This window comes from Anopheles marshallii, chromosome 3 (assembly GCF_943734725.1).
Source record: "Anopheles marshallii chromosome 3, idAnoMarsDA_429_01, whole genome shotgun sequence".
Lineage (NCBI taxonomy): Eukaryota > Metazoa > Arthropoda > Insecta > Diptera > Culicidae > Anopheles > Anopheles marshallii.
This window is the reverse complement of record NC_071327.1, coordinates 59,426,764-59,438,761: the sequence shown is the minus strand read 5'-3', so window position 1 is coordinate 59,438,761 and position 11,998 is coordinate 59,426,764. Positions and strand designations below refer to the sequence as shown.

The 11,998-nt window shown below is 48.7% G+C and overlaps 1 protein-coding gene across 1 annotated transcript; it reads right to left on the bottom strand.

Annotated features, from left to right (window-relative positions):
* Positions 1-4,287: 4,287 nt before the first annotated feature.
* Positions 4,288-6,339, bottom strand: LOC128715053 (uncharacterized). The gene is made up of 2 exons (XM_053809936.1): positions 6,201-6,339; positions 4,288-5,309 (listed from the first exon to the last, which is right to left on the bottom strand). Exons 1-2 carry the CDS (start codon positions 6,337-6,339, stop codon positions 4,288-4,290), a joined length of 1,161 nt encoding a protein of 386 aa, XP_053665911.1.
* Positions 6,340-11,998: the final 5,659 nt, after the last annotated feature.

The window sequence follows — 11,998 nt, the reverse complement described above, 5'->3', positions numbered from 1 at the left end:
CGCTTGATGCTGGTCATTGAAAAGGTTCGAGACCGTAGCGTAGGGTAGAAGGACACACACAGGCTACTGAAGGCAATTGAAAAGAAACATGCAGGACGGCCACGTACCAGTGTTTAGTTCGCGAAACAAACATTTCGACGTGAAGATCTTCACACTTGTAAGGGTCAAATTTGTGCGATTTCATAACTGATGAAAACTATAAAATAAAAAGTTTCATCTACTCCATGTCACATTGTCACTTTTTCTGCTGGTTGTACTTTCAAACTTTTCCAGAAAAACCAGTTCCATTCAATTGCGTTTCCAGCAACGCTTCCCAGCCACTTGCTTGCCAAAGATGTTAAATGTACAGCCTTAACAACACTTGCAAGCATGCCACAATCCAGAGCCGTCATAAAAGACACAAATCCAGTCAAAAACAAATAAAAACACTCTCCTCCACCGAACAACAGGGTGCTCCGTTCCCCGAGGGACCATCTCCGGTGGTGACCATTGCGTAATTGTTTGCACTATTACATAAACGCTGTAAACGCTCTGTACCATACTTACGGGCCCGAGGTTGACAGTTGTTAAGTGGTTCTGTTTGATTATCGCGGTACAAAATCGTTAGTCGCGACCTAGAAAGTGACCAATTCACCCGGTCAGCAAAAGCCATTTTTCTCGAGCCCCATCGTACACATTACAACCGGAACGAACCCCCCCCCATCGATGGGTCGGAGAAGGAGTTTCGTTTTGGTGCAATATTTTCAAACGACAGGACGATGATTTACTGGCAAATGGTCGATGCCACCAGTTCTCGAACGTATCGGAAGGTCGGTGTAAAATCACCGGAAGGGCACGTACGGGCGAGAATAGTGGCGGTGGCAGCTCAAGAACACACTCAGGCTGACACAGCTGGTTGGTAGTTACACCAACACGATCAGCAAAGCAACCGACCGATCAGCACATACCCAGCCACCCGATCAAAGCAATCCGTCTGCACCGGGGCGAGGGTTCGTCGCTATGGTGTCGCGCATTGAAGTCTTTCGTTGTATTTCACGGACGCGCAAGTGAACGCGCGGATCGCGGCAAACCGAAAACAGAAACCGCAGCCACTTTCGCGTTCTCTTTCGCGCCATTTGTCCTCAAGCCACCCGCCTCAAAACCCACACACAAACTGTGACACATTTTATTATTCACCGCACACAATATTCCGCGCGCGCAGGCACATGAAGCTGCAGCACGATTACCATAAGTCGCCGCTGTTTTTGGGATGATTTCGTGCTTTAAAAAAAAAATAGATTCCTCCAAACTCCAAATCCACCAACAACAACAAAAGTAATAACAACAACAATCACACACACACACACAGAGACACGTTTCGTAGAAATTGCATTGTTTCGAAGTTGATTTGCTCTCGGAACGGAAGTGTTGCCGGCGGGCTGTGCTGGACCAAATGGTGTTTTAAATCAAGATCTGTCTCGTACGGAACAATGGGTCCACGCCACAGACCGGCCACCCGTCGTTTTTGGTGAGTAAATAAAACGAACCGGCCCAGGGGTTGCGGAATAAAGGGTCCACAAGGGATGGATAACGAAATAACAGCAGCAGCAGCAGCAACAAAACCAGCCTCACGGCAACTTGCTACACCGCCCGTCCGGGATACGATTTTTCGCTTGCACAACATCTTCAAGGTGCGCCATCTTTATCCTCCGCCCTTTTTTTGCTTGTGTCACACACATTCTCACACACGCACACACTCACACGTTCCGTAAGTGGGCGCGGATGCACTTTAGAGTGAGCGCGCGCGCGCACACACACCGTACGATCCGATGAAGCGATGTGATTCATGCGATTTATGTGCGCACATTCCTGGAAATCGAAACTGCGCGACGCCCTTTGCCAATTGCACTAACCACCCGTACCAAACACGCCCGCCCTTCACTCACTAGCTCACTCGTGCACTCAACTCACTCGCTTCAAACTCACCTGCGCGAATTCTTCGCAGCAACAGCAAGCACCACGGGACAACCACAACTGGGCACAAAACGTATCTTTTCCAGCGCACCGTGCACGGTGTGTCACTGTACACGAACAAACAAACAAAAAACAGCCAACCACACTCACAACACAAACACACCCTGCCGCGCTGCTGGACCGCGCCTTGTTGATTAGAAACGCCAGCAAAAAACACACGGCTTGCTGCGATTCGATTGGTAATGTACTGGATATGAACGGGAGAACAAAAAAACTAAACTCTAACCGTCGGTGGATGTCGATGCCGCACCACCGTGTTCAGCCTCTGGGTCCGTGCTGGTTCCGTGCGTCCAAACGCTTGCGCTGTTCAACAGTTTTTGTGTACGACGGTTCGATGGTTGAGCGGTTCGAGTCTGAACGTTTGTCCAGATGACTCTCTCGCGCTGGTTGCACTATGGGTTCGCTAGGGAGCAGAAACTAGCGGCAAAGAAAATAAAACATAGAAATAAATAAGCGTTTCGTGCTGTGGTTATGCACACACAATTCTATTTATTTTCAAAATTTACAGCAGTTTTCAGAAAATATTATTGATAAAAACAACAAAACATATTTTACTGCATTTTTTAATGAGGCCGAATGTTTCATCAGCGATGCGAACATTTGAAATGAATAGATTTCGATAGTGTAGAACAGAAATTTATTTTCGTAATACAACCCTGCTCAAGTAAGGGATGACAAACTCCGAGTACGGCATGACAAACTTTTTTTTACCAATAGTAGATTTTTCTTTAGGTTCACCACTATTGTTGACTTTAGGAGTCAACAATGTTCACAGAGTTTAAAAAGTCAAATTGAAGTTTGAGATATTAACAAAAGAGTGATCAGAGGGGGTTGTCGGTCCTATGACAAATAGAGATAGCTGATCACTTAATGCTCATCCCAGTGGAGTAGTTGAATAAGATCAAGAAAGCTAGTATTTATAGACGTACTGAAGGATTTACTTTCAGAGAAGAAAAAGAAGAAGAAGTGCTCGAAAACTAATTAAGGAAAAAAGGAAGTGTAAATTTCAAATCTAAATAATCTTTGTTGCAAGTAGCACTGTCACCAAAACAGGTTTGAGCCTGCATTCTTCGACTTCATTTACTTGCAGTTGGATCTTAGTCAATCCTGCATACGGAGGATTAGTCTAAGTGGGTTTGGCGCCGCAACCAAATACGCCAAACAATTACTATCAAATAAAATCATCAGTTTATTCAACGATGTCAAAAATGTTTTATCTTAATGTATTTACTAAATGTTTCCTGATAACTGGATAACTGACATGGAGCAAAACTAAATGGAGCATATTCGGGATAAGTAAACGACAAGGAAGAAATGCCTTGTAACTATTGTTAACTCTGCAGCCCATATTCGGCCGACAATATGGCGAAGAGCCGTCGATCTCCTTCGTAAATAAAAAAAGTAAAAAAAACTCGTTAACAAATATTTCGATAATTAGAAAAGTAAATTGGTAATTGATTACCAGAACTGGAAGTGCAAACACGATACTTCTCACTTACCGTAATAGCAACATAATAGCTCAAAATCAACGTAACGTAATGAAAAGGCTATTTAAAAGTAAATTTAAACGCATAGAATTTTTACAAAAACCTAAATTGAATGAGATGATTATAAAGACGCAAAAGAGAAGCAAAAATCATAAAATTGCAAAAAAGCACAGAACCGATGAGCTTTTTTGAAGCTCTGAAAGCTTTCCAAAAAAGCTTATGCTCATGCTTTAGCATAAGCTTTGCAAGCATGATTGGAGCTTTTTTAATGTTAATGTGGTTGGGTGGTTCGAAAAGTTTTGTGAGAATTGCATTTTTCAAAATTTTCTTTTCCTCCGAGAAACAAACAGTTCGTATGGCTATTTCTTGACAAATTATTTTATCTCATCTGACAGCTTTAAAAATACGCTTGCTCAAAGTAAATTTGTGGATTTATGTAATAAAAGCAAAAATTCTTCGGCCAGTTATTTCTTTCTCTTGCAAGGAGTAATGGGATCACGGCGTTACAGTGTTTTTACCTAATCTTTATTTCATTCGCCCAACATTCGCTAACCAAAGGTCGAATGCTGCCGAAGAATGTCTAGCGCTTCCAGGGCTGGAAAATGGCACCCAGGGGTAGGGAAAAGGGCCACACAAATGGGGGAGGGGTTAGAAAAAAAACCTCGCCCCGGAAGCAAGCGAAACGAGTATGCAGGTAATAGTACAAACAAATGTTATATTCTCTCACATCCTTATCACACAAACACACACGCACTCAACACACGCCTTGGCGTTCACCCGGGCGTTACTACTGCTGCTCTTCGGCGGACGAATCGTAGCCGGCCGACTGCAGCAGACTCTCGTTTTCGGTCAGCTCATCCTGCCGCTCCACCACCGGGATGATCCGTTCCGATTTCGGCGCACTTCTAACCGGGACACCTTCATCTTCGGACGCGTCCTTCGAGGGAACTGGGGCGGCTGCTGTGGATGGGCCGGACGAGGAGGCTCCCACCGTGGGGGTGGTTGTTGTTGTCGTCGTGCTCGACGATGCCGTGGACGTGGTCGAACTGGGCGAACTTTCAGCATCGTCCGATTGCGAGGGCACTTTCTCAGCGATGACTTCCTTGCCGGGCACTAAAGGTACGGAGGCTGCCGATGGGAAAACCGTGCCAGAAGTCGTACTAGGTGCTACAGTAGTGGTCGTCGTCGTCGTCGTCGTTGTGGTTGTGGTCGTCGTTGTGGGTGCCGGAGTAGTGGTCGTTGTCGTTGTGGTGGTCGTCGTCGGTTCCTCGGTGGTTGTCGACGTGCTGGTGCCAGACAGCTTCGAGGGTTTCGATGGACGTGTACGACGGCCACGCGTTGTGCGGGACGTTACGCTGGCCACCGTACTCTCGGTGGGCTCTGCCGTGGGTTTCGAGAAGCGGGACGATATCTTCGTGGGCTTCACGGACACGGTTGGCTTCGGCGTGGTCGAACGAGGCAACTTGCCGGGGCGCGTCGGTCTCGTGCGGCGCGTAGTACCGGCCGAGGTCGCCCCATCCTCTGCCTCGCTGGTGGCGACCGTGCTGGTCGGTACCGACGCACCGGCAGCTGCCTCGGTCGTGGACCCTCCCTTGGCGGTATCTCTCAGCAGTGGGGAGTACTTTTTGCGGGCAAACAACCGATTAAGGCCTCCCTTCGCTGGCACAGGGGCGGATGGGGCTGCGACGGCCGTCGTTGTCTCCTCGTCGGCGAGCTCCTTCGACTGGAGCTTGCGCTCCTCCGTCGGCGCTTTGTCCAGGTTGTCCGCTACCGGTACGCCTGGGCGGCTCTGGTCCTCGTGCTTGTAGACTGAAAATATCGATTGAACGCGCTGTAAGACAAACTCCAACACCGGCCCGAACCGCGACTCTGTACCTTCACCCCAGACTTTGGCGGGCAATTGGCTAGTAGTGTTTGTGGCAGTGAGCGTGCTAGTGGTAGTAGTGCGTGCAGTAGTGGTAGTGGTGGTAGTAGTGATAGTGCTTGCGGTGTTTAGTAGGAGCGTTTCCGGGTTGCTGCTGACCCGGCGCCGGTCACCGATACCGTCCACCTCGTCGTAAAATGGGATCTCCTCCTCCGCCGGCTGGCTGGGCGCGGCGGGCCGCTGATCGTCGAACGCGTACGCGACCGCCGCATTTTGCGTGCGCAGCTGCGCTAGGAAGTAGTCGCTGAACGAGCTGAAGTTGTTGCGCTGCGCGTACAGCCGCAGCTGGCCGTCGTGCGCCTGCGCCACCCGGGTGATCTCTGCGTCTAAAAGCAAGCGTCGATCGTCACCACCACCATCACCAGCGTCACCGTTATCACCGATCGCATTGCCGGTGCGCATGCCCGCATGCACGGTCAGTGTGTTCCTATTGTTTCTAGTGCGATGAATGGCATTGTGGCTGGATGGGTTATTTAATCGCTGCGCATGATTATGAGCGTGAGGGGTGCGGATGAACATGACGATATGGTTGTTGTTGTGATGATGATGATGATGATGATGATCATGATGATGATGGTATTGGGCGAGGTGTGAAGAAATGTGATTTGCATCGAAATGTCGTCTCGATCGCGTGCGGGAGGGATTGGGATGGGATGGATGTGGTCGCTCGAGGTGATCGAGACGCGATGGGTTGTGAAATGGGGTTGTGGCAGTGGCAAGAAGCAGAAGCGCATACCGTCGCTGGCGGTGAGAAGCGGTTGGTGAAGTCAACTGACCTTTGGGGCCTCCGCCGGGGCGCATTCGGCGGAACAGTGCCGCCCGGGCACTGTCGTCCAGTGGGCTGGTAAACACGGCCGATATCGCCACGGCGAGCATCGCCAGACACGGCAGCCACACCTTGCCAGTTATCCTCATGCTAGCCACGGGTGGGAACGGTGGGATCGCAACAAAAATGGAGGGCAGCTGCTAAAGAGATGGGAAGGAAAAACAAAAGAGAGAAGAAAAAAAAACACACCACCGCGGTTACGTTTTACATCGAATCGAAGACACACACACACACACACAAACACTTGTCCACACAGATGCACTTGCCACCCTCACACAGGATCTTTGACCCGTTCGGTTGCACAACGAACCTTAAGCTATTGCTCAGTGCTTCCTTCTCGCAAACGTACCAAATCACCTTCGCAATGGCTCCGAGCTTCACTACTGCCTGTGTGTCTGCTACTGCCACTACTGATCGTGTCGTGTCACTAGGCGCTGTGCCTTCCTCCTTTCGTTAGTACCGTTCTCTTTTTCTTCTTTGCTTTGCTGTGTAATTTCCGTACAGAAAGAACACACGGCCGTTCGGCACGATCGAGGCACGTCGCCCCAAAAAAATACACGACCACGATAAGAAGCTAACCCAGCCACTAAACCAGAAGTTTTGCGATATTGGCACGACCTTTCCCTTGCAGCTCTCTGTCTCGCTCACTCCCGCTCTAGCTCCTTCTCTTTTTGTGGCCACTCCTTGCTACGATTCGTGGGCTTGCGGTGGAGTGGTTAAGAGGTGACGGTACCTCCGTTCACCGTGATCGGTGTTTCACGTTTCACAAGAACTCACCCTTTTTGCACAAACACACACACACACACGCACCCGGTTCACACACGGTATATGGAACGGCGGGCAAACAGGCAATCTACAACCGAACGCGGATGCGATTGATCACAGAATGAAAGGCGGCTTCTCGGTGGTAAGGCGCAGGCTTCATTTTCACCACCACCCCGAAAAAAAACCAACGAGATGTGTGCGAGCGGGACACCGCGTACTGTTTCCTTGCACGGCCACCGTCTCTCGGTGGCCACGACACGCAACACTTACAACAACAACAACAACAAAAACCAACCCACCACCAACCGTTCCCCGAGTTGGGTGGGAGCCGATGCGCACCGTCGGTGAGACACACCGACGGCCGACGTGAATGGCTCTCTCGGTTGCCTTTTTGCTTGCATACGCAAACACGAAACGATCGGGCCCCGCCATCCGATCCGGGGTGTCCGGGGGCCGCCTGGGCATGGCATACGTTTATGCCAATCTCGCGGCCCCACCTCGCGCTACCCGGAGGGCCGACGGGCCGGGCCGGCGGTCGCTGTGCTACCAGTTCGCGAAATTATCATATTTATCGTCGACATTCTTGACTTTCCCGTCTTGGGATGGACAACGCAAAGCCAATCATCTAAATCGGAAACCGTTCGTCCGTTACTTTACGCGCGTGACGATCTCGACCCTGCCCGTTCTCTTGTGATGAACGCGCCGTAACTCTTCCTGCCTGGAACGGGATTAGCGAGGGTTTGCATAAACTGCACCACCAGTTGCGTTTCACTCTCATTTCTTTTGGACCGTACCGTTCCGGAATTAGGTCGCGCACGATACGGTGGCCGGGCGCAATATGGAAATGGAGGAAAAATGGGTTGTAGAAGGAAGGAGAAATGAAAAAGACGCGAAATCACACACCGTATCCTGGAGAGCACGCAGCATCAGCATGGTCCGTGACACATATTTCTAAGCGTTCTTTCGATCGCGGATCGATCGCGGCACCAGTGACCCTGAAGAAATGCTAATCATCCGACCATGAGCATCACGATGCGCAAATAAAGATGCCGTCCGCTAGCAGGAAAGCTGCTAAAGCGAAGGGTAAGTTCGTGCATAGACCACGTGTTTACTTCATCTAGGATATTGTGGAATGTCTGTTGGGCAGGAGATTTTTAAAGGAACCTGTTTTTTTTGTTATAGAATGGGGCGCGCAAAGAGCCTCATTAGCATACTGTTTTGTGGAATACAAAAACACATGTCCCGAATGGTCATTCCAATCCACTTTGTGTAAGTTAGAAATAATCTTCAAGGTGGTCTAGTCGTCCGTTGGATTTTGCTTCGACACTGTTCTAAGCTTTCAATCCGACTGTATACACACATATGTGAAGAAATTCTATGTCCGGATGTTCGCGTGGAGCTGTTGAAAGCAATCATTCTGGTTGCATAATTACCGTAAAGTGCTACACCTTTAACACCTTTAAAATAGTTTTCAATCAGCTTCAGGACCTTCTTTTTTCGAACCATGCACAGTACAGCCCAGCATTCGGTTATCAACATCAGCATAGCATAAAGAAAGAGGAGGTGGATTTCATTACACTATAGGCTCGGTCATTCTCTCTCTGTGTGTGTGTGTGCGTCTGGTGTAATGTGGTGGAAGGTATTTTTGTCCCTTTTTCCCAACATGCCAGCAAAAAGCCCACAAGGCAAGAGAAAGACCGCGAGTGGGTGCGCACCGACACACACACACACACACGGCACTGTTACCCAGGCCCGATCACGACTCATTGGTTTTTCAACTGCGACGGCGTCGTCGACGACGAACCGTGCGGCCTTTCGGAATTGGCCCAGGTGCTTCCCAAACTGCTGGCACCGGGTATCCTCGCCTCGCCTGCCCGGCCAACCCCTGATTGAAACGATATACGCGAGGCCCGTTAAATGGCGCTCTCGGGATGGAGAAAGGGAACGAGTGGGATGGCGGAGGGAGAAGGGAGGGGGGACGAACAGGGTTGTGGGTGAAGGTGTGGAGGTTCCTTTTTTTTTTGCGATTACCAAACATCATCAGCACCGAAACAACGGTAGCAGAGCGACCGCAACGTCATCGTTTCGTTCGTTACCGCCGCCGGTGACTTCGACGCCAGTAAGGCAGGGAAGGACAACGAACCCTCCGAATTGTTGACAACCGGGTGGTGGTGGTGGTTCCCGGAACGGGTGGCTAGGGTCGGTTGGGTTTTAGGCCCTCCTCCCTTACCATCCCCCCCTCCGAAGCCGAGACTGGCCGACCGGTTCGATCGTTGGTTTAATTTTTTACAACCAGTTACCCAAGTGCGGGTCTGCGATCGACCAAGGTTTTTTTCACGTGGCAGGAGGTGTTTATGGTGGTGGTGGTGGTCCGAAAGTGAAATATTTACCTGCCCAGCCCGTCGGTAAAGGGCGGCACAGTCGTATCGTTCGTTGTTGCAGCAGCAGCAGCACCAGGGAGTGCTTATGCAGATCGGTTAGGTGCGATTTGGACTGTGAAGCGTGTCCGGGGAATCACGATGAAGGTGTTGATGAGAATTTTGATGAGAAGCCATAAGAGAACTCCTCCTCCCGCTGGCTGCTATGAATCATGTAAGAACTTATGCAAGGAAAGTACTATTTAAACGCACAGCGGTCGTACGATCGTCCCCCAGAATAAGTCGTCCGACTCAACTCATGAAGAGTTTAATATAAAAAACGTACAAAGGTTCAATCTGATTCCTAATGAACTCTACCTCACCTGAAACATGAACCGCATCCCGAAGGGTTAAAACACCTTTCACATTTGCCGTGACTCATACCGGTACGGTTAGAATTTCTTCTCGCGTACGCGAACGGGTCCGCTGCATGCTAAAAGTCGCTACTCATTTTAATGGCATACTGCCGCCAACCCATACCACCAGCACCAGCACGATCGCGGAATCTCGAGCCTCAGATCGATCACTCATAAACTTTGCTTCCTTTTGTCGGCATTAGCCTTGACTGGCATGGAGATGGTTGTTTGTTTGCTCTCTGTGTGTGTGTTTGTGAGGGGGTTTTTTTTTTTTGTAGCTCACCGTTTACAATTGAACCGCTCGCATTTTGGTGAACCGCTTTTCGACGGAATCGAAAGAATTTAGTCCAGGGTTACGTTCGCGCTCGAAAGCACCGCAACGTTACGTCAGGAAAGGCCCGTTTGTCACAGCTGGGTACTGGTACGCGGTTGCTCCAATTCCAGTGATGCCCAATCGTGCCGGTCGCTCGTCATAATGCCAGAAAGGACCATCGAAACGACGATCGTAATATGAAAAGATACACCTCTCTCACGGGGATGGAGATTACAATTTTAGAAAGAAAAAGGAATATGAGATAATTCTCGTCGTTTTAATTACAAATGGCAAGATGTGATAAAAATAAGGCTCAAGGATAACATCTGACACGGTAGCATTACCTCAATTACTAGGAATTCGTTTCATAGGACTTTCCAGAAAGCACACTCATCAAGCGATCCAACTTCCCCGGCATTGAAGTCTTCTGTTTGGTGCGGTTTGTTTAGCCTCGATGGCATTAACCATCGTGCTGCGAATGTGCAGCAGCGGGCGTTGGGTTTGCCCGTGCGAGTCAACACAATCACAATATTGATGACACCGATCGCTCGCCGTCAGAAGGGCATGTTTGCGGCAGACAACAATGTAGTGGGCAAGAGATCGACAAAGTCGATGCCGGCTGGTGCGCGAACGGAAAGGAACGGATAAATAAATAAGCAATATAAAAGGAAGCCGCGGCGGTCTAGCGATTGCTCGGTCGGTTCGCTATGAGGAAGCTCGTGGGAAGCTTTTTTAATGAAGCATGAGGTGACTGTGATAGGTGTTTACATTCTTGACAGTTTGCCGCTATCCGGTTGCGGTGCGGTAGCTGTGGCAATATTTAACATTAGCTCGTTTCGGCTTCGTTAGATTTTGGATTTTGGGGTCTGGAGGGGATCTTTGTTTTGTTAAGCAATTCCATTACTTGCAGTGGCAAATTCATTACGCATTCCCGTAATGAAGAGAACAAGATTTATGGCCGGCCGTAAAACACAGCCAATAGAAAAGAATTGAATCAAAACGTGCAGCGATGCATGAACCAAGTATTATGGAGTGTGTTTTCTTTACTTTTCCCCGATTTGCATTCAAAGCATGGCCCCATACATGTAACAGGCAACAAATAATGATCACTTAAAGAACGTACCGTCGCTTACAAAATACGACACGAAGTCCGTTGGTCGATACGCAGCAAAAAGGTATTGAACGGTGACGAATTAGACTTTTGGGAAGAATGTTTCGATAAGGCGTCATCCATTTATTACGTAACGCTAGCGCATGGGAGAGAGTTACTTTCGATTTTGCGATAGAAAGTGGAGAGAGTGGTTCAATATGCGTTACGTAACACGCCATAAGATGTGGCTACAACATTTATTAGTGATTTTAGGTACAAATTCACCTGATGGCGAATCGATCTATTCTATGTCATTGTTGGAGCAATTCTGTTGAACACAGACAAGTTTTGAATGATTTATTTGATAATTTGTCACAGAACGATGTTTTGTTCGTAACGCCTGCTCCACTTTGTAGCGTGGACAATGTGAGTCACTTGTTCTAAAAGGTTTCAAAACAATCAAGAAGATCAGTATTGGCTGCTGCAATACAATGTACCGCGAGAAAGGACAGAGTTTTCCTTTCTGGAGTTGTAGCAATTGGTGGTCGAGAAAGGTCTTTTGGTAGTTGTCACCTTCACTCAGAAGTATTTTACTGTGTTATCAAGAAGGAAGCGATCTTTTGATCTGACCAGGTCATTTTGTTAACTCTACTAAGGTATCAAAGATAGACGAACTTACTAAAAACAAACGATTGCAAAAAATTGTCAACCCTCCAAAGACTTTTCCAAATACGACGAGCTTCAAATGGAGGATTTACTCCAATGGGCTTTTGAGTAACAGTTCACCAAAGTCCTGAATACACTGAG